This window comes from Notolabrus celidotus, chromosome 14, assembly GCF_009762535.1.
Source record: "Notolabrus celidotus isolate fNotCel1 chromosome 14, fNotCel1.pri, whole genome shotgun sequence".
NCBI lineage: Eukaryota > Metazoa > Chordata > Actinopteri > Labriformes > Labridae > Notolabrus > Notolabrus celidotus.
In genome coordinates, this window is record NC_048285.1 from 16,702,005 (window position 1) to 16,724,604 (window position 22,600).

The 22,600-nt window shown below is 38.4% G+C and overlaps 3 protein-coding genes and 1 pseudogene across 3 annotated transcripts; 1 reads left to right on the top strand and 3 right to left on the bottom strand.

The window, feature by feature from the left end:
• Window positions 1-2,927: 2,927 nt before the first annotated feature.
• On the bottom strand, window positions 2,928-7,494 carry snrpd2 (small nuclear ribonucleoprotein D2 polypeptide). Its single transcript, XM_034701868.1, has 3 exons — window positions 7,358-7,494; window positions 4,347-4,526; window positions 2,928-3,198 (listed from the first exon to the last, which is right to left on the bottom strand). Coding segments are annotated over exons 1-3 (357 nt in total). The 5' UTR covers window positions 7,360-7,494; the 3' UTR covers window positions 2,928-3,023.
• A 2,687-nt stretch (window positions 7,495-10,181) lies between these two features.
• LOC117825661 lies at window positions 10,182-11,881 on the bottom strand (annotated as a pseudogene).
• A 4,591-nt stretch (window positions 11,882-16,472) lies between these two features.
• On the top strand, window positions 16,473-19,568 carry LOC117825719 (zona pellucida-like domain-containing protein 1). The gene is made up of 10 exons (XM_034701648.1): window positions 16,473-16,566; window positions 16,740-16,966; window positions 17,232-17,422; window positions 17,569-17,641; window positions 17,719-17,816; window positions 17,916-17,999; window positions 18,284-18,455; window positions 18,764-18,863; window positions 18,986-19,009; window positions 19,109-19,568. The coding sequence occupies exons 1-10, from the start codon at window positions 16,473-16,475 to the stop codon at window positions 19,264-19,266; spliced, it is 1,221 nt and encodes a 406-aa protein (XP_034557539.1). The 3' UTR covers window positions 19,267-19,568.
• A 227-nt stretch (window positions 19,569-19,795) lies between these two features.
• zgc:162608 (uncharacterized protein LOC100037332 homolog) lies at window positions 19,796-21,378 on the bottom strand. Its single transcript, XM_034701691.1, has 4 exons — window positions 21,296-21,378; window positions 21,104-21,162; window positions 20,922-21,015; window positions 19,796-20,835 (listed from the first exon to the last, which is right to left on the bottom strand). The coding sequence occupies exons 2-4, from the start codon at window positions 21,156-21,158 to the stop codon at window positions 20,013-20,015; spliced, it is 972 nt and encodes a 323-aa protein (XP_034557582.1). The 5' UTR covers window positions 21,159-21,162; window positions 21,296-21,378; the 3' UTR covers window positions 19,796-20,012.
• Between the last annotated feature and the right edge of the window lie 1,222 nt (window positions 21,379-22,600).

Consider the following 22,600-nt stretch of genomic DNA (forward strand, 5'->3'; position numbering starts at 1 on the left):
AATGTACTATTTTAAATATGTAATGTAATACGAAGGCAAGATGTATGATTTGATTTAATTCTCTTCTGTTTGTGGAAAAACCAAAATCAATCAAACTCTGTTTAAAAAAAAATAAGAGACGAGACATATCCTTTCCTCCGGAATGTCATGTGAAGCAACGTTGGTTTGCGATGATGGCGTCAGCTGATCACCGCTGGAGCAGCTGTCAGTCAGCTTTAACAGCTGTTTGTGTCTGCACACATGTTCCCTGTAATAACGGATAAAATATCATCAGTAACAGTGCTTTGTCTCTGTGTTTGGCCTGCTTAACAAACATCTGCAGATGAAGAGAATCTGCACTCCGTTTATTCTGTCCTGAAGCATTACTCTATGGATGGATTTACAGTTAAAATGCCTCATTTTTAGATTATTAATTAAGATTCAGGGAAACTATGCAACTCTTTTCAAAGCCATGCTCATTAATGATCAGCTTCATATTAAACTTTAATAATGTGACAGGAAATATTACAAGTGTTTTTTGCTAACAGACAAACATTTTTGAGAGACTTGAATTCTCTTCATGATGAAAACAAGAACAACCGGGAAAATTAACAGGAGAAAAAAAACTAATCATGAATGTATCTGAACTATCTATCTATGACATTAGATATTTTGATTAGTCTCCTATCCTCTCTCCTCTAAGCAGCGTTAAGAGCTTTGGTACGCCACCTAATGTGGGGGGTCAATAATTACTTCCGGCTCGGCGGAGGAGAGAGGAGACAGTCAAGAGCTTTGAGATGCACCCTTAATGTAACTGGCAAGCTAACCACGGCTAACAGCTGGGAGCTTTCATTAATAAACAATCACTTCACCCACTCTTGTGCCTTCTACATGTGGCAGCACAAGGGTTGGTCACTATTTGGGGCAATGCCACCCTGGGAATTTCACCCAGGGAAGCATTAAAGACAATTTAACACTGGTTCAACATGTATACAGAGGAGCTTGAGGCGTGATTCACGATAAAACTATTTTATTATTATATAATTAAAATTATTCTTTAAAATTAGAAAACAAAGAGCGAACAACCATCAAGACATCTGATGACAGCGATAGCGATGGTGTTCAGGATAACATGCTAGCCACAAAGCTAGAGACGGCCATGGTCAAAAAGCGAGAGTTCATGGCTGAACAGTTTACAGGACTAAATGGAAGACTTGACGAAATAAAAGCTGAGCGGTCTCATTGCAGTAAGGATGTTGTTAAGCTGTGCACTGACCACAGCGATCTCTGCAAAAGAGTCGAGAAAACCACAGAGGGCTGCAAAGCTAAACTAGAGGACTATGAAGCTAAGCTAGCGGACTTAGAAGACAGAAACTGGAGGGAAAACGTGCGTATGCTGGGTATCCCTGAGGGCGCTGTGGGTCCCAATGCCTCCCAATTCATCTCCACAAACCTCCAGAAATGGTTTCCTAACCTGGGCAAGGAACAGATGGGAGTCATGCCAGCTCACCGCATCCGCTCGTTGGCTACTGCTAACCAAGGTCCCTGGCCACTGATATATAAGATGCTCCGCTTCACTGACCTGGACAAGATACTCCAAACTTCGTAGAAAACGAATTTCTCATTTTTGCTGTGTTGGTTGGTGTGGTCATGGCCGACAGTGACCGGTTAAATAAAGCTCTTTGTGTTCACGAATCAGCACGAAAAACTTAATGTCACTTTTTTTTTGGATTAAATAAAATCATTACCCACGGGAAAATAAATATAAATCAACCATACCCACCTCTTCCTCGACTTGGAAGTCCATCCACTGAAAAACTGCTGTGGGTTGCGTAGATGCCAGAGAAGCACGATTGCTGCTGCAGCCGCCTACCCCCCTCCTTGATGCCCCAGACCTCTGCGTTTGTTGTGATTTTGTGCTTTAAAAAGAAAGATTGATTCATTGATGAGGGATACCCATGCTCAGATCTTGGAATACTAGTAGTTAACAGTGAGAGCCACCATGTGTTGTTTAATTTGAGGTATGAATTCTCAAACATCAAAATGCAAGGCCTATTAGATTTGGTCATAATGTGTTGGACAAATCGCTGCAGCAAAACTAAATAGGATTTAAACACAAATTTAGATATCAATGTCATTCCTCTCTATAAAAAAAGTGAAATATATAATAGAACATGCTAGGTGCCAGCTACTGGTGAAAAAGTGAAAAAGGTGAGACCAAGCGGCAACCTCCGGTCTAAAAATATGAGTCCAATGCGGAAGTACTAAAAGCTGCAGTTCATCGAGGATCCGCTTGAGGCTGGCTCCGGAAGTGCCGGAAGTCACATACACATGAATGGGAAAAAGACAATCTTTACAGCAGAAATAAACATGTTTACAGCCTGGTACAAAGACGAATGTAGTCTGGATAGCTCATTTCTCGATCAGCTCTCACTGTGAGGGGGGCATATTTTTTTCTAACGTGGCAATTTCAAAGATATTGAGATTATGAGTCTTCCAATGAGAGGCACAGCTGCCTGCAGGAACACTGTAGCTGTTGGCTAGGAGGCTCAAACTGCACCTCTTTACGTCACACTGGCTCGACAGCTGCAATATGGCTGCCGCCGCCAATTGGCCTCAAAACAGCTCTGCAGAAACAGATGGGTGATGTCACGGATACTACGTCCATATTTTATACAGTCTATGGATGAGACTAGCTATTAATCTATTCACAGCTAGTCAAGGCTGCCAAGGAGACTAGAAAAAAAAGTTTCTACTAAGGCTTTTTTGATATACTTCAAAGGAAAAAAATTATATGTAAAACAAATGTCATAAAAAGAAGGAGACATAGGGGATACGATCAAAGTTAGAGTAACTCTAATAGTACACAATGAGTTCAAGTGTATACAGAGAATTACTTCTCTTATTCTGTAATAAAGACTAAAGAAACTTGAAACCATGCAGCAAAATTCTGGTCACCACTTTTATTATTAAACGAAAACACAGGAGACTCCAACAATTCAATCAAAATGAAGTTTTATAGAAAAGAAGACATGAAAGACGATTCATTTGCCTGTAATCAGAGGATTTCTCAGCACAATAATGACAGAGTCACCCCTCAGGAACATTTTGGATATGTAGCGGTCCTTATTCACTGGCTTAGACTTCTTCTTTCCCTTCCCGCTCTTAGGCACTTCTGTCCACATCTCCTTCACGTTCTCCAAGACCATGTTGCAGTGCCTGCAATGATAGCGGGGACATATTGAAGCAAGATGCTGTGTGCTGAATAGCTGCAACTAACACTATTACTATATCCACTACGGTTGTCAAAATTCTGAATGCATTGACACCTTCTGATAGTGTCCTTCAAATGATAATGTCAATTTTACATTTGATAGTATCAAAAGTACCAGATCTTATAAAAAAGCAGTGGTGTGAGTGATGCTAAAGAGTACAAAGCCGAAAATAGAGAATTTAACTTTTCCTGGACTGTATGATTGCAGCTACACTCTATCCTGTCTTCATCAGGTAGTCAAACAAATGATAGGGGAACTTTAAGCTATTGGCTAATTTCAAGTGGCACTCGACCAAGCGAAATGTTCCACTTGGGCATCGAGTTGTGGCCTGCAGAGTGTGCCTAGAAATAAACCCTCCATCAATTGTGTGTGTGTCATGGCAATGTGAAAGCTCAGCTGGAAACACAAAACTACTTTACAATATCAGAAGTGTACTATCACACTAGCATTTCAATGGAATTTTTACTGTCATCATTTACTGTCTATTTCCTTAGCACCTGGGAGTACCTTTGTTAAAGAAGATGCAGTTTGAGTTTGTTTGCATAAACTGTAAAAGGGAAGACTTGCTGATTATTGACGTTTTATATGAAGAGCTTCTTAACTTAAACTAAATGGAAACAGAATGAAAAAATAAAGTGTATTATACATGACATAATGAGTAGAATATGAAACTGAAGTAAGTCATATAACCAAAGACCCTAAAGCCTGGTTGATACCAGGGATGTCCCGGTCAGCTTTTTTGGCTCCCCGATGAACTAAAAATACAGTATACTTTAAAAAAAAAGACCAGACATATATTTTTGAGAGGGGAGTCTTAAGCAAAAAGTCAGGACTGTAAAGCCAACTGCAGGAAAGTAAGCATGGTCCAATATGATAAAATAATTCAAATGTTCATGAAAGTTTGGGGTTAAATTAGTAAAAATGCCATCCTAAATTAAATGTAATAAATAAACTATAAAGTCTAAAACCTTTTGATACAATCAAATATTTAGACATGCAATAGGCATAAGAAGAAAAAAAGAAAGAAGGAAAAGCAGGTTGGAAAAATCATTTATATAAAATTAACTTTAAATCAGTAACTGAGCTGAATACCTGTCAAAAGCCTTGACTCTTCCAAGCAGCTTTTTGTTGTTTCGACAGTTAATGAGGACCTGAGTGTTGTTCTTCACTGACTGGGTAAGTACCGACAAGGGGCCAGTGTTGAACTCCTCTTCTTCTCTTTTCTGGAGTTCCTCTGGGGTCATCTCTGACTTTGGCTTTGTTAACAAACTCCTGAAAAACACAGCAAATCAATTCAAAATTTAAAAAATGTGTGTATCTGTATCAAACTGTTCGATACAGTGGTCACGGTTCGGTACGCCCTATGAACTGAACAATATGCAATTTTATATTTATTTGATCAACTTCTGATGAGGCGCTCTGTGCTGAAAGTAAAGTGGATCTGCGCTCGACTCCTCGGGGCTGCATTGTGGAGCGCAGGTCCACTGAACTGCGCGCTCCTCCCATATTAATTCAGTCCAAGCTGGTCACATTAGTTTTAACTGTGCTTCATATGGAATTATATATTTCACAATACGACGGTCTGCTGGGTTCATATGTTCACTCGTGTGTGTGTGAGCTCACGCCCGCACGAGAGGGAAGCACGAGTGTCCTCTTTGGTTGCAGAGCAGAGTTGTTCCGTGGTCCTGTAGTGATGCTAGACTGGGTGATGTGGTTTTAAAGTGCGTATATGCATTACTTGTGGTATTATACTGCATGGGGTGTAAGACTTCAGCCTGATACTGGACAGTGTTTTCCCTGCAGTTATATCGGGGGGCACCTGCTGGGTCCCAGACCCCCCTGGAAGTCAAAGCAGAAGTGATTTAAGGTTACCTCTCTTTAGATCAGGTCTATACCTTGTTCTTTTATTTAACAGACTAAATAGCCTTATGTTATTTATCTTATTGACATGACAGGATGTCATTTATGTCTCTACATGGTCGCACGTTCACAATTTTCTTCGATACATTTAATTTAAAAACTGTGATTTTGAGCCGAAACAAATGTTGGTAAAAAAAAGGCATGGAAATTTCTCTTTTTCTGTTTCGAAAACGTATCGAACCGTGCAGAAAACACATCAAGCCAAAGTCTTTACAGTGGTATGAGGTAAAACATGGACAGGCATAACCTCTAAAGTGTGCACTATTTACAAACTTTTTTAATTTCTAAATGACTGTTAAGTTATTCAAATGTAATTATTTAAATAAAATATGATATAAAATGTCATCTTTCATGCACCATTATACTTGTTGATTTTAAATGGTAAGTTATTGTGAAGTTATTGATCATGTAATTTCATAATGAAAAACATGAATATTTTACCGATTTGTCTGTAGCATTTTCAGTTTTTCTATCTTATGGTTGTAGCATGTTTCAGTTGTTGTATCTTACATTTGTAGTATATTCAGTTGTATTTCATGTTAGTAGCATGTTCCTGTTTTTGTATTTCATGTCTGTAGGATTTTTGTGTTTCTTGTATTTTATTTCTATATAGAATTCAGTTTTTCTTTTTAATGTTTGTAGAATTTTTAGTTTTGTATTTTATGTATATTTTATATGTTATGTTTGTTTTATGTTGACCCCAGGAAGAGTAGCAGCTGCGTTAGTGGCAGCTAATGGGGATCTGAATAAAGAATAAAAAATATAAAGAATTTATTTAAAAACAGTGACTTAACATTACATTAATTTGAATCCTTTATAGACGGTTGATCAAAATGAGTTAAATGTAGCAGAACATTCGGAGAAATCAGAGCAGTGGGAAAGCACGGTCTACATATATATGTCTATGGTTTATTTACTTCCACATCCAAAACAGACAACCGGATGTGATGTGGCAGAAGCAAAACTCAATAATTAGGAAGAAATGCCAGTAGAATCCCTTCAATTGATTGATAACAAAAAAGTAATAAAACAATAGACCTTTTTTTAATGAGTTTCTTGGAGAGGATTTCCCTCTTAGCATCTGAGATATTGCATATATTTTAGTTTATATATTATCAAGAGTTATATGTCCCACTTTTTGTTTTAGTTTTTTCTTTGTTTCCTCTTGCTTGTCTCTTGGGGTATTTGATTTGTCTGAAGCACATTTCTGTAGTGTTTGTCATTGTATTGTTTACCATGTTCAATAAAAAAAGGAGAGAAAAAAAAAGGGAAGAAATGCAAGATTTAAGTTAATAAAATTGTGAGACGAAACCTGGGAGATGTTCACTGTGGTCCATAATAATTGTGGTGAAGATGCAAACATTTTATCATGCAGAATATGTATTCTGATAGTTTGTGTTGTCGGTATTTGCGTCGGAAAGGTCGGTCCGTGTTTTTTAGTCTTCCACTATACAAAGGCAGAGTGGGAGAGCGCGGGTACACATTGTGAGGTAATAGGTCGCCATGTTGTGGGCGGGGCGGTTTATCAGTAGATTAACCGAAAACCTTTTCCTCTAAATTCACAACCTTTTATCTTTAAAAAAAAATGATATGCATATGTTTATACATACAAATGGTAACTTTTTTTTCGGACTACGTTCTGGTTAAATGCTGTGACAAATGTAACTATGTAAAAAATGTAACCGGGCACGTTGAACGTAAATAATAGCATTTGTGCTCGGGCTGTCTGGTACTGATAGTGAGTTAGAGGCATTGTAAGCCGGTCGATAGACTGTACCGTCTAACAAAGGCAGACTTCTCCTATCTGTAAATGTATCTATCTTCAACTGTAAATATTGTTAAACAGCGAATGAAAAATGCCGAAAACTTAACGTTACGATTGTGGCTTATCTAGGTCAAATTTGCGCGCATTAATACAACATTTTGCCCCCAAACCGCCTGAATGTCATGAATAAGGAACAATGGAACAGTTACCTAGTAAAACACAATGGGCCTGGAAATATCTAACAGCTAACACTCATAGAAAGAGTTTACCAGCTCAAGCTAACTGGTACTGAGTCCTATTGCTAGCCACCTCTGTGGGTGCTCGCAACGTTACAGTATCTCTTCACTACGGCCTGCAGTGATAGTTCTGATGTCGACAGTTACTGTTGTAATTGATACTAACTTAAATTATCACTTACATGATGTGCAAAGATAGTTTTCCAGATCACGTCCCGCTCTTCTCTCACGTCTACCTTCGTAACTGCAGCGTTTCGACAAAAGTCTCGTGCATGGAGCCACTTCCTGCTTCTGCTTCTTCTTCGTCGAATGAAATTCCGGCAGGCTGTACACTGGGAAATTTAATGCTGCCCTCTACAGGCTAGTTTTTAATGCCCAAATTATATTTTGGTATACAGACCAGTAGAAAAAACGTATAATCGCTCGGCTAAATTTGATGGAAATTGCGCAGCGGATATAAAGGTAGATTTAAAGGAAAATAATGAGGAACCCAGATCAGATCAACCTCTGAATTATTGCTGAATTTTATTTATATATACGCAATGGGATAATATAACATGCTCAGTAGTTTGAAACTTCCAACACTGAGATAGACGTTTTAATGTTTCCCTATAACTCTAAACTAATTGGCTAATCCACAGTGTCCCAGTTTAAGCCTGTTAAAATCTTCTTTTTAATAGATGGCTGCACATAGAAGTAGTGTCTTCTTCTTGTTTATTCTTTCCATTCTTTTTGCCACTGTAACGCTAGTTTTTCTTTATAAGTATTAAACCATTCACATTTTCCCAGCAAAACATTAAACTCAACTGAACCTTTTAAAAGAGACTCTTTTGCCAATTTATCAGCTATTTCATTTCTACCACCAATCAAAATATTCATAAATTTCAAGAAAAGTGGCATAAATATTTAGATTTGGCAAATTTTAAAAAATGAAAATAAATAAATACTTATTTAAAAAATAAATCGGAAAAAACAATAAAATATAAATAACAATATTACTTATCCTGGATAAATAAAAGTAGAATACATAAATAACTCATTACAGAAAAACAAAGACCTATAAATACAATACATTTCAAAGATTGCGCACAATACATATTAGAGGACCCTGTCTGTTTTTTATTGATGAATAGCAAAACAAAATTAATTAAGGAATGGAATCACATAGCTTTTTTTTTTTAAATATAAAAAAAGACTACTTAAATAACAGGTGCCTGTGACAAGGTGGAGGCAGAGGACCCTGATGGAGCATCACTTGCCTGTGCAGAGGTGGAGGGAGCAGAAGGGGTCACAGACGGTCCTGGGATAGCAGCAGATTTATAGAGCATTTTTTTGAACAATTAGTATTTTAAAAACAAATAAAAAATGTTGTATAACCCAGATAATAATTGAAGCCTATAACATCATAACAGCAAAAATAATTTTAGGGATTTATTTAGCATCAGTTTTGACCAATATGATTTCATTATTTAGACAACAGCAAGAAAAAAAGGTGATATCTGCTCGAGATCATTTAGTTTCACCAAAAACTATCGTTTCAATTATGTTTCACTCTAACTGTAGGGGCCATTTCAAGATGTTTATTAGTGTCTGTGTAGGACACTAAGTTGTCCACTAGGTGTCACCTTTGTTTGGTTCACATGCCTACTTAGGTAGGAGCCTTTCATCAGGCAACAGGTGTGTTTCTAGACGATGGAGCACAAATAGTTTTTTGACTGCAACGCTGGAACGCAGGCTGCGTGAAGTTTCATGGAGTAAATATTGTTGGATTCAATAATTATTATTATTCAACAATAAATTATCCACAAAAAATGCAACCAGAAGACGTTGGATGCTTCATTAGACACAACGAAACGGCGTACGGCGAGCGCGTCAATTATGTTTAGCCCGTCTAGACAGAGCCACAGTGGCTTTAAGTTTTAGTCTTAGTCGCTACATTCAAGTAAAAAAAACTGTTAAAGGATGTGTGGAGGCTGTGGAGGAAAGGCAACTCTCTATGTTCAATGCCCAGTCTATGAGGGAAAATCAGCTGACTATTTCAGTTCTCAGCCAGCAGATGAAAGACAACCTGGAGATATTTAAACCATAATGCAAAGACAAAATGTTGCTTGTCCAGCAACAGCGTTGAATGGTATTACCAGCAAGAGACATTCCATTTTTTGATGGGGATCCTCTACAGCAGGGTTGTCAAACCCATTTTCACTGAGGGCCATATCAGCATTATGGATGCCCTCGAAGGGCCAGTTTTAACCGTAAGACTAAATTTAATGTAAAAAATGGAAATACTCCATAACATATTGTGAAATAAACTTTTGTGCATTCATTACTTATTCAAATTATAAATATTACACATGCATTTGCATAGATGTAAACAAAAAAACATGTTAGCTTATTGCACTGTTATAACATAAATGTCATCATCAGGTTTAGAAACACACATAACTCAATCAATCAGTGATCAAACTATTCAAGTAAATAACTAATAATGAATAATAGAAATATAATAAAAAACAAGTTATGACATTAACTTTGATCAAAACTTTTTTGTCACAGTCAAGAGGGGCAGAACTATGGAACAAGCAACACTTATGAGCAGCTAAGAACGTTTGATAGATGTAGCATTTACAAAATTAAATGGCTGCACTCAGCCTTAATGAGAGATGGTTTGATTATAATAAACATTTTTCTGTCTGACCACATTAGCCTGTAAACATGGTTAAAAAAAAATTGCTACACATACAGTGTATATATGCAAGTAACTCAAAATAACACAATAAAGATTGTCTCTGTACACAAGTATATTGATCAAGTTTTGGGTGAAATTGATGAGGTGACGCTGATCCCACCCCACCCTGAGACACCATCCTCATCCATTTATCATGTTCTAAAAATAACAAACACAAAACAAAGCACAAGCACAATTACTAAAATGCATACAAATTCGACTGTTCTTATTCTTGGTTGAAATACATTGTATTCTATTTTAATTCCAGTTTTTAAAAATGCTTAATGATGTGTTTTCTGGGTGGATGTCTGGCCCCGTTTCCCCGTTGCCAGTGTGTCGATGTCAGGTTTTAGGTCTTGCGCTGAGGCAATCCGTAAAACAGCGTGGAGGTTGTCATCTGTGATGCGTGATCTGTGCTTGGTTTTGTTCAGATTCATTATTGAAAACCTCTGTTCGCACAGATAGGTGCTCCCAAACATGGACAGAACACGAGTAGCATGAAGTCAGAGCTGTGGCATCAAACTAGCGGGCAGTAGACGGTAGAAGTCCTCAATTGCAGCATCCTTGAACTTTGCTCTCAGGCCACTGTCACTTTGCAGCTCTATTAACTCCATCTGAAGGTGATGGGGCGCACTGCCGACAACAGTGGTGAAAGGGTTGGTAAAGATGGCCTGCGTGCTGCACATTAAAGTCATTAAACTCATTGATTAACCGGCTTAGTTTGGTAGCCAACCGAGCACATGAAAAACCACTGGAGAACTGAGGCTGAGATGCTCTGACAAACGGGAAAGTGGGCAAGATCATCCTGTTTCACTTGGCACTTCAATAGCTCACGTTTACGCTGGAAAGCTGTGATCATGTCGGACTTCTGTGTGATGACTTGTTTGCGTCCCTGCAGCTTCTGATTGAGTTGGCTGAGGTGCTCCGTTATGTCACACAACATCGCAAAGTCACACAGCCAGTTTGGATCTGAACATTCAGACAGGGGTCTCCCTTTATTCTTCATGAAAAGAGCAATTTCTTCCCTAAGCTCAAGGATTTGTTTGAGGACTTTGTTCCTGCTTAGCCACCTGACTTCAGTGTGGTACAGCATGTCTCCGTGGTCCGAGCCCACCTCCTGTAAGAACATCAGGAACCGGTGGGGATTCAGGCCGCAAGCACGAATGAAGTCCACTGTTTTCACGACCATGGTCATTATATCATCCAGCTCCAGAACCTCTCCACACAAAGCTTCTTGGTGGATAATGCAATGATATGTTATCAGAGGCGTGTGACAGTTACTTTTTTCCAGTTTCTCCTTCATCAGTCCAACCAAACCTGTTTTTCCTACACACATTGCAGGTGCACCATCTGTAGTTAGTCCTACCAACTTTTCCCATGACAATTCCTTTTTACGCACAGACTTCTCCACGCCTCTAATAAAAATAGATAGTTCCGTGTTATCTGTGCTTTCATCAACAGCCAACAAGACAATTGCGCATCTCTTCTGCCAGCTGTGTTGCCAGATTTGCTGCTAATCCAACAACTCGGTCTGCGATGGTGTTCCTCGACAAACTGACATTTCTAAAACTTTGTATTTGGTCGGGGCACACCTGCTCACACACCTTCAGCATGCACTCCTTCAAAAATGCCCCCTCTGAAAATGGTTTTGAAACTCGGGCGATTTCTTCAGCCACAATAAAGCTGGCCTTTACGGCTGCATCGTTTCTGGCTGTAGCTTTTGTAAACATATTTTGCTGGGATTGTCGTCTGCCTTTTTAATTCTGTGACATTTTTCTGTTTTTCTCGGAGGCTAATTTTGGCATACTTAGTGTTGTAACCTAATACTACACTTAGCTCCGTGTTTTGTTTCGAAATGCCGATGTGAATTATACTCTTTGACGACTGGCACTACCTCGTGATACAAAAGACACACCGGCTTTTCACCTTGAAGAAACAACATGTGCTCTCCTCCCAAATCTGTCTTGAAACTGTCTTCCATCTTGTAACGTTATTTGTAGGTGTAGGTGGAGAGAGCTAGCTGCTCCGGATAGCCACTTAGCTCAGAGACTTGACAGAAAATGAATGGAGGTTTCCCACGTTACCTTTATTTATTCTACCAAACATTGACCATACAATGCCGGGTCTCAACGGCGCTATGTTACACAATCCTACAGGATAATACGAACAGTAGCATAACCTACATCAACTCGTTAAGGGAGGGACAGACGGAGGGTGCATCTCAGTCTGGATATAATACAAAAACTCTGCGGGCAGCAACTTCTTTGTATGTAACAGACTGACACAGAAAAGTGGCGTCACCTTGTGGCGCTACCAAGCATTACAAAATTCACACTATGGCTGTTACATATTCTCCCTCGGCGATAATAAGGCTGTCCCCAGCCGTACACAGCTAAAGGAGCAATCAACCTGCACTTAATATTTTGCTGTACATAGACACAATGAAAAGCCAGCAGTAGACTAACACACAGGGAAAAACATGACATTTTAGCATACCAATACACAGATGACAGCATAAAATGAGACAAAAACATCATCACCGTTAACACACCAGGTAGAAAAGCACAGTGGAAAACCTCTTTTTGTCATGTCTTTTCGTACATCAAACAATTATTCCACAAACAAAGGACACAAAGGTGTCCTCTAAACTCTGTAAGCAAACCCAAACAGTGGCAAAACTAGCTTTGCTAAAAATATCAATGTAAACATACAACTTGGAAAAAAATCAGGAATGCAAAGAAATCAGCACTCAATAACCATTTCAGGGAACAAACATGAAATTGCAAACAAAAACAGCCTATTTCAGGTCAAGTCTGTCAGTGTGGACAGAGTTTCTCCATCTACTGCCTGACCAACCAGAGGTGATCCGGGGGCAGCGTCTCGGTCTTAGGTCATAACTGCCTGCTTGGTCTGTGCTCATGTCTGGGTCAGGCACAGCCAAAGTCCAGTCGTCCCCAGAGTCAGAGTCGGAGTCAGCCTCAGCTGCCTGTAGGTCTAGATGAGATGTCATTATATTAAGAGAATATCAGAGCTGCACCTTCAAATTTACACTACAGTGTTGTTTAAGAGCAAAAGTAGCTGAACTAACACAGTGTAGTACAGTAGTACTGTTTCTCACAAACTATAAATCCTGTAGCCAGTAGACAATATTATTTTAGAGTAACAAAAATAACAATTACAGCCAAATATTTAGGTAAATGCAGAACAAATGTGCAAAAAGTATTGCAAATCAACTCAATTTAGCATTTGCAATTATTCTGTGTATGTCCTTCTTACTTATTACAGCGTCTCATACTCACTCGGAATCAGACACTTGCAATAAAGTTCAAAATAGTACGGAAAAACGTCAAAACTTACTCAAAGTCTCATGACTTGGAATATCTAAAATTCATAACGAATATATATATATTGCATGTGTCACTAAACATCACCAAAAATCTAAGTGAAAATAAACATCCATAACTATGAAAAAAACACTGTGCAGAAACCGCTTATTTTCCAGTTCAGACCATTTCTCAGGACTGTGTGGGCTTTTTTCAGCAGAAAAACTCTGAGCTGTTTGGGGATAGTTAGTGAACCGGTTCTGGGGTAATGAGTGTAGCATTTGCGAATGAAAAGCTGTCATCTTAACTGGTGGATGTGCAGCCATGGACAGCACACACGAGCACAGAGGCGCAAAGAGCAGGGAAATAGCTATACAGACAGATTATAGGCAGTAAGTGATTAGCAAACAGGCTAGCAGGAAATGCGACGCTGAGAGGAATTCACTTGGATGTCAGAAGACGAACTGTCATTTGTTGTACATGTGTGGGTGTGACTTAGTGTTTTCTTTATTATTGGTTAGACATTTCTTTAGTGTTACATCACAAAATGGAATGTACAAAAATAACTATTGTTGTTAAAGAAAGGAATACACATTTTTTTCTTGTAGATACACAACAAAGTCCTCTTTTAAAAAAAATAATTGTATCTTTATTTGTAATGGACAGGTCGATACAACAGCATAGCAACATTAGTAAAGCTAAAAACAAAAGTCCTTCCAGTTTTGTTTGTTTTGAGTCCAGAAAAAACACAACATCAGCCATCCTGGAATAAGAGTCCAAATAAGGTAATGTCATAGACCATGGATCAGATTTTGTTCATCCATTATGGTGTCCAGACTTCACTGATAATTTAAATTTCTCAGCAATTGTGAAAAAGAACCAATAATAGTGGAAACACAATGATCTCTTATTGACAGACCTGACAATTTGCTCGGGATAAACTCTGCCAGATAAGGCTCACTTATACACTTAAAAATAACTCTGTTACAGCTTAATTAAAAATAGAACAGTGTACATGAAACTATGAACAAAAACCAGGGTGGTCACCTGCCGCTGCTGTCAAAAAAATTGTCAATAATCAGACAGAGATTAAATAGTTAAATTACAAAACAACATTACCAGTGAGATCAAATAAAATCTGCTCTTTTGGGGGTAACAAATAAAATCCAGGTTTTCCAAATTCGGTAGAATTTGTCCATTTGGAAAAATACTCTTTTTTTAAAGAACATATTTACCAATCACTGAGATATCTATATTGTTTTCTATTTCATGTAAACCCTGGGGAGTTATTTGCTCCCTTTATCATCTGCTTTACTTTACATGCACACAGTGTTTAGTACAGTCTCCTCGTGAGCTTCCCAGTGTATCCTCTTTCTTCCCAAACTAAATATGTATCCTCCAGGGCCTTTGTATGCATTGTATTCTTGTGTGATCGTACGTTAGAAGACATTGTGGTTCTTGGTGTCAGAAAAAGATATATAACCTATATCACATCATAAAATAATGGCTTCTTTGTTTGTTCCTTTTTGCTCTATTAATAGAAAATTAATAATATCAACAATCATGTCCATAAATAACATCAACCAAGCAACATTTTTTAACATTGTCTAATGTGCAAAAATGCAAGAGATTATTTGTACTTATAAAAAAGATTCTTAAGACAAACATTTTCAGAATTAGACTAAAGTGTTGGATACCATCTGTAACCATGTATCCATGGATTTACTTTTCACTGTGGAGCAGCTATATGCCATTACATATATTCATATATGTACATATGTGTGTGTATATATATATATATACACACACACACACACACATATATATATATATATATATATATATATATATATATATATGTAATAGCATATAGCTGCTCCCTTGAAAAGTACATCCATTCTATTAACTATGTGATATGAACACTTCAGATGTTTATTTACAATATGGATGTTTTGTGAGTAATCCTGACCTATCATCCTATGGACAAGGGAGCATTATTCTCCAGTCATCTTGTCCAGACAGAATTTCTGAAAAATGAAAATGAGAATATGATTAGAGTGCAGAATAAAGGTCAGTAAGCTGTTTCCAAACTAGTGATCAGGGATGTTTAATCCTTGGACAAAGACAAGTACATTTAAAAAGAGTGACGCATGTGTGTATAGTGTAACAAATGTCTTCTCTCACCACGGGCACTTTAGTAAAAGCACTGATGCTCCTGTACATTCTATATTTCTAGGGAACAATGGGGCATCTCAGTTGAGCTCTAACAGTTGTGGCCTATAGCTACTGTATAGAGGCAACCTGCAATGCAAGTCTGTGGAGACAACAGAGGACAGGGTTGACATGCAAGTGAAATTAACAAAGGTTAGTCCTGGTTGGCTGAGGACTCCATAGCTTGTGGCAAGTGTGATCAGCTTTCAGGCCTTCAAGGTATTTCACTCTCAAGACGTAAATCTTTGAGATAACACTTTCAATACTGTGCAGGTTTGTAATTACATTTTATGAATGTGATGTAAAATGCATGTAATTAACAAAAAAAGTTTTCATGTTCTCAAAAGTTTTAAACTAATTTTGTCTAAAAAATGAGCTGAAATTGTTACCTTTCATTTTCTATAATCATCTGAATAATATCAACCACAGAAAATGATAATTGGAATGATTTTTTTTAAGGAGGGAAACCAGAAAGATCAATTATGGACTCAGTGGATCTATAGTAAAATCCAATGACATGTTAATCTGCATTGTTATAATCTGTCAGTCACCCCTTCAAGGTACCACAACTTTTTAAAGTCATGATAGAAACTTGCAGAACAATTCCACTTGTATATGGTGGTCTATAATTAGTTGAAGGGAGGGCTTTAGAGTCACACCCTTGTGGTTTTGGGTGTCTTGAGGCTGTCTGACATTATAAAAGCCACACTGAATGACACTGCTCAGGTACCAGTCAAGGTAAGATCATCCTTAGATTGTGTCTTTTAACATTTAGTTTTCAAAAAATGCAACATTTTAGGGAAAAAGGAAAAAGTGTAAAAAATAAAAAAATGGCAGTTACAGATGGTATCCAACACTTTAGTCTAATTCTGAAAATGTTTGTCTTAAGAATCTTTTTTATAAGTAAAAATAATCTCTTGCATTTTTGCACATTAGACAATGTTAAAAAATGTTGCTTGGTTGATGTTATTTATGGACATGATTGTTGATATTATTCATTTCTCCATTCAAGTACAGGACCGTGAACCTTCTCCAGACATGACTCTTCTGTGTTGTCTCCCTCTGCTGGTTGTGCTCCTGCAGCCAGCTTTGTGTCTCTACAACTGCTCCTCTGTGCATGAGAGGACCCCTGGTAGGCTATCTGTTACTTTGCTTTTTCACCCTAAATTAAGGTTATATGCATGTTTTCACTTGTCTATCTTTGCAGGTACAAATCTATAATACAATTGTATCCCCCTTCAAGAACAACAAAACATTGTATTAAAGTACAAAGAAAAAGGTTTTCTCTTTTTTCCTCTCTCTTAGACAACTCAGACCTGACAGTTGACTGTGGCACAAGTGTGATCACCCTGGAGATCAACCTGTGCACAGCACAGTGGGCCGGCTTTAACACCACAGACCTGGCTCTGAACGGCAACCACAACACTTCAGATTGCCTGGGCAGTGTTGACACCAGTGTGGACCCTCCAATGATCCGTTACCAGCTTCCTGTGAACCACAGTCAGGATAATCCCTGCCGCCAGTCTCTGCAGGTCAGAAAGTTCCTGCAAGAAGATGCTGAGAAATGTTGATTTGTCCATATTCACATGCAGTAGCTCAAGGTGGAAAGCTTAAATGCTACAATCTTCTCATAAAGCTAGCTTCTAGATTAAGTTCTTATAATTTACTGTATTCTACATAACATTTTAACCCTCCTGTTATACTCAAATTTTACTGAGCTGTGCATTCTTCTATATGTTATGTGGCCACACAGAAAAAAAGAGAAATGATTATTGTGAATTTTGCTGTCTTGTTCAGATTGTTGATGAGGCTCCGGACCCTACAGGTCCCTTCAGCAGCTTCTCAAGCATCCAGTCAGTTATCATCACAGGGTACATTGACACGCCCAGATCTGATCAGGGGCTTATCAGCTACTCCACGGATCTCTACTATCACTTCTCCTGCCGCTACCCACTGGAGTACCTGATCAACAACACAGAGATTGTGGCGTGAGTATCTATTAACTTTAAAAAAGTCCAACAAATTGCCTGAGGCATATGTTCATCAAGTTGCACATGTATACTTTTGAATGATATCTGAAGAGATCTATGAAGTTGACATGTATAGAGTAATTTTCTTTTCCAATGTTTTTTAGTTCCTCGGTTTCTGTGGCGACCAGTGATAATAATGGCACCTTTATTGATACGCTGATGATGGGTGTTTATAATGTAAGTATCTGCATCAAACCTACCAAAGAGCAATTTTCATTCTTGTCACCTATTTAATCCCACTTTTTCTCCTCCAGGACTCTGACTACTTACACCCGTTAGTGGTACCTTCATCTGGACTTGAGCTACGAAGCAGAATCTATGTTGAGGTCAAGGCTGTTAACCTCACTGGAAAGTAAGAAAAGCCCTTTTGGATGAATACATTCTTAATGTAAATCTTTTATCTAAAAATGAATATTGAAATTAAAGCATACATACTTTTCCTTGTTTTCAGTTTCCATATTCTGCTGGATCACTGCTTTGGTACCCCCACAGCGTACAATATGTCTCAGACTGAGCAGCACAACTTCTTTCTTGGGTAAGGATATGCACCATAAGTGTCAGCACCATTAGTGTTTTACATATACCCTCATTATTAACTCTAAACACCAAGGATTAGGCATGGCCCTTGTATTTTTGTTTTTGAAATATTATGTCTACATGTACAATTATGTTTCTATGTCTACTGTTAAATGTAATGTTGGAACCTGCAGCTGTACTGAAGACAAATTCCACCAGCTTGGCTGCGTGGTCATTAAAACAATCAATGAATGAATGAATGAATGAATGAATCAATCAATCAATCATTCTGCTCTCCACTAGCTGTTCAGTGGACAAGAGGTCATCTGTGACCAGTAATGGTCTCTCCAAGGACGCCCGGTTTAATTTTGAGGCCTTCCGCTTTGTTCAGCACCGTGACCAGAGCAAGTCAAAGATCTATCTACACTGCATACTGAGACTCTGCGAGCCCACCAAATGTCAAGAGCTGGTCACTGTAAGTCACTAATAACTGGCAAAAATACATGTGGTATTTTGGGGGTAAAATGGCCTTAGTAGATGAATTTGGGGAGGGACATGGAGACTCTCAACTGTGCAAATAATGATTGGCATCTTAGATCACCAGATAACTAGGGTACCCCATTTTTTGTTTTTAATTCATAAAAATTGGAAAAAAAAAAAAGGTAAAAGCACAAATCAAAACAAAAAATCACATAGTTCTCAAAAGTTGAAATGCATACTAATATTTTTTTAATCTAAAATGTAAATCAAACCAACCTTGAGTGTCTCTTTACTGTTTTCCAGGCCTGTAATAACAGAAGAAAAAGATCTTTGACTCCTTTTGGAGAAGAAAGCTCGGAATCTGCTACTGTTTCAGTTGGACCTATTTACACTGCCAGAGAAGGTTAGAACCTGTAAAAAAAAAAAAAAAAAAAATATATATATATATATATTTTTTAAACTGCTCTGATTAAGGTTGACTTTTTATTGATTTTTCTCCCTTTCTTTTTTCCTCCTATGTTAAAGACAGTCCATATTCACCTGGCTACAGTGAGTATATTTTGATCACATTCATGTACATTATATCTTAGAACATAGTACAGCAACTCACAAAAGTAATGTTCACTTATCTTCTCCTGCATATATCAGGTAACAACATGGCACCAGATGTGGAAGATGTGAATGTGACAGGACTGGTGGTGGGGCTGGTGTTTGGGTCAGCTGCTGCTGCTATGCTGGTTCTGGGTGGCTGGTTTGCCCTGAAGAAGTATTATTGGGTGGGAGGATTACCGCATGCTTTTGACTGACAGATCAAGAGACAAATCATCATCATCTCATCACCTCATATCACATTGTATATACATATGGAGGCTTACAGTGGGAGTACATTGTTACTTTTTCTTTACTGTAACAACATAAAATCTGATAATGTAATGAAAATGTTATTGTTTTTAATGAATTATTTTGGTCTATTATTACCACATCTGTATTCAGGAGGCATTTACAGGTTATGAAGGAACAGGGAAACCTCAGCTATCACTGAATGAATAGTAAATGTAATACTTATATTGCTATAAATTAGCTTTTTTTTTAAAAAAGAGACAGTCATTATTTCTGGTTTTACCAGTGCATGCTTGTATTTGGGTATCATGTACAGATTTTTTATTATATTTCTTTGAAGTGTTAATCATCTGCATAATGTCGATGAAACTTGTTGCTGTGTCAGGACATGATTAAAAAATAAATGTTGAAATCAAACTGTGGCTGTTTATTTACATGATTTAAGACAGCAGTACATCATTTTTATCCTCTTAACCTTACTCTATACAAGAAGACCATATTTACATGGTACCGTCAATTTATATTGACAGCTAAACAAATAGTTAAACATATTAATCTATTTAAAACCATATTTACAACATTTTTTTACATGTACAAGGGCATAAACAAATCAGTTTATGGACAAGAGTCCAAGTCAAATAAACCACTTCAATGTGATTGTAAAGCAAGTTCTTTTACAGTTCTTTCCTGTTAAATGTCCTGAGGTCTTTCACTACACTGAATGCAGAATGTCTTGGATCAAAGCAGAGAGTCTTACTGAGAAGTCCTCCTGCAAAGAGCTGCCAGATAAGGAAGGAGGAGAAGACAAACTTGAGGCTCTCTGTACCTGCAGATCTTCCTCCAGTCCCTGAATCAGCCTCTCCATGCGAGCCTGAAATAGTTGGCTCTGAAGGGCTGAATTCTGACAGAAAAGCTCCAGACTGGCTGTCACTTCAGTGTTGTGCGGATTAGAAGTTTCCAGAAGAGCAGCAAGCTCTGTTTTCAGAGTGCCAACCCTTGTCTGTGCTTCCCTCCTCATGGAACTCACTTCCTGTCCTAACCTGGAGCTCATTTCCTGCCACAGCTCTGTCTTTTCCTCCTTCAGATGTTCGACTTCCCTGACCGCTTTAGCCTGGAATTCACCAATGATGTTGGCCACCTTAGAGTTGCTGAGCTCCAGAGTTTGGATCAACCAGTGGAAGGCTTCCTGGTAAAGACCTGGACTTGCGTCACCTGCCTGGGCCTCAGCTGTCTCCAGACCCTGCAGGTAAAGGCTCAGCTGACTGCACAGATCTCTAGTATTGCTGCTCAGAGTGCTCTGGAGCTGCTGAGTGAGTGGAGCCAGGCGCTCCCTCATGCTGGCCAGGGTGGAGCCAAGTTGGGCTGGAGATGGGGACAGCCTCTCCCGCAGCTCTGACAGCTCTTGGCGCAGACGGGCACGCAGGCGCTCGGACTCGATGTTGACTTTTTGTTGCATCTCTTCTGCAACAGGGTTCTTGTTCTGATCGTCTTGGATGTAAAGGCTGCTGCTGTCTATGTGGCTCTTGTACGTTATTCTGAGAAAGAGGAGACAAGCATTACAACATGTTTGACATGTATTCACATTAGATTATTTTCGAGTTTATTGATTCAGCTAACTTACTCTGTGTCCTTTGAAAGTTCTGTCTTGTGATTGGCCTGGTTGGCTTTTGGATCAGTCCATGTTGCCTCTCTTGTGTTACGATGGATTGGGTATGCTATAGGCAAAAACAAAATACATTAAAAACGAATAAAAACGAATAAACTTGCAGAATTAAGAATCATAATCTAAGGAACAATGTGCACCTGATGTTGTCAGGAAAGACAGGGCGAGGATCACAACTTTTGGATACATTTCCATCTTTCTGCAAAGGGAAAAATATCAGAATTTGTCATTAGACCAATGAACGACTGAATGCTGAACACTTCCATGAATAATCTTTAATTCTGAGATAGACGCAAACAAGATCAATATGTGAAGAAGCTGCTGGCCTTTACCTTAGGATCAGAGGTCTGCAGGCTTACTTCTCCTCCAACTGAACTTATAAAGGTCTGTGTTATCAGAGAGGGCTGCCCCAAACTCTGCCTGTGTCAACAGTCAACACGTGGAGGGTCACAGTGGTGACAGAACACAGGATGCATAAACACATGGTGCTCCAAACACACACACACACACACACACACACACACACACACACACACACACACACACACACACACACACACACAAACACACACACACACACACACACACCTACACACACACACACACACACCACGCCAATAGCGTCTACGGATCACATAACTAAAAGGAATTCTTTTAGAATTGACTTTGGAAATGATGTCAGAGTCTTGAAAGAGGTGTGATAAGTAGCAGAGCAGGAAAAAGAAAGCAAGGATTACGCAATACAGATGTTAGCAAAAGACTGATGCTGACTCAACAGTGCTTTTGCAATCTTAATCTGATCATTAAAGTAAAAATTAGGTAAAAGTTTATTGGAGCAACAGAGCAGAAGTTCAATAAGTTCAAATTTGTCTGTCCACAGCCAAATAACATACAAAAAAAGTGTGTCTTGGTTTTGGGCTTTTTTACGTCAAAGGCCCACTTTTCCATGAACCAGAATGATATGAATATTTACAATGAGGTCCCTTGTTTGACCCACAGTGTTTGTTGAGGCTTATTTCAAGCATTGTGCAAGTTTTCAAGTGGTTTTTTTTTTGTTTTTGTCTGTTTTACATTATAAAAGAATTAGGTGCATCCAGATTTGGATCGGCTCACGCAGGCTTGTTGGTGAAGTTTTGTTCTGGATGCTTCACAATCAACAGATTACACATCAATGTTTGTGCTGTTTTTTAGGTCAGAGCTGCTCTCAACAACAGCCAGGGTAAATACTGCTGCTTGTGATAAAACACTGGGTTTATTTGTACTCGCAACAAATAATAAACAATTAAATGTACAATTAAGCTTGATAGCCATTATCGGGTTTCACTGCATGTCTTCAATTTTCCTACAGCTTTGGTCAAAATGTAGTCATAGATCTGATGTTTCTGATGTACGTGTGGTGTCGTTGTGGATGTGATGTGGAGGGTTTTGCAGCAGTGACATGGATATGCAGGTGAAAGTTGAATCCTGCTCAGTTAGGTAAGGTTCGTGACGTCATTACAGGATCATAGTCCATGGCTACCATGATGAAATATCTAGGTTATTCCACTCATCCAAAGTCCAAAATTTATTTCAATACAATAACAGAAGAGCGGGTAAGACCTTGGTAACTGTGCCTGAAAACAATAGTATTTACTGGT

Coding starts and splice junctions, on each gene's coding strand:
- zgc:162608 (XM_034701691.1), bottom strand. CDS start 21,158: ATGGAAATGTATCCAAAAGTTGTGATCCTCGCCCTGTCTTTCCTGACA. Junction 21,016..21,103: donor GTCTTTCCTGACAACATCAG/GTGCACATTGTT, acceptor TTTTGCCTATAG/CATACCCAATCCATCGTAAC. Junction 20,836..20,921: donor GAACTTTCAAAGGACACAGA/GTAAGTTAGCTG, acceptor CCTCTTTCTCAG/AATAACGTACAAGAGCCACA.
- snrpd2 (XM_034701868.1), bottom strand. Junction 3,199..4,346: donor AGAGTCAAGGCTTTTGACAG/GTATTCAGCTCA, acceptor CTATCATTGCAG/GCACTGCAACATGGTCTTGG.
- LOC117825719 (XM_034701648.1), top strand. CDS start 16,473: ATGACTCTTCTGTGTTGTCTCCCTCTGCTGGTTGTGCTCCTGCAGCCA. Junction 16,567..16,739: donor TGTGCATGAGAGGACCCCTG/GTAGGCTATCTG, acceptor CCTCTCTCTTAG/ACAACTCAGACCTGACAGTT. Junction 16,967..17,231: donor CCTGCCGCCAGTCTCTGCAG/GTCAGAAAGTTC, acceptor TGTCTTGTTCAG/ATTGTTGATGAGGCTCCGGA.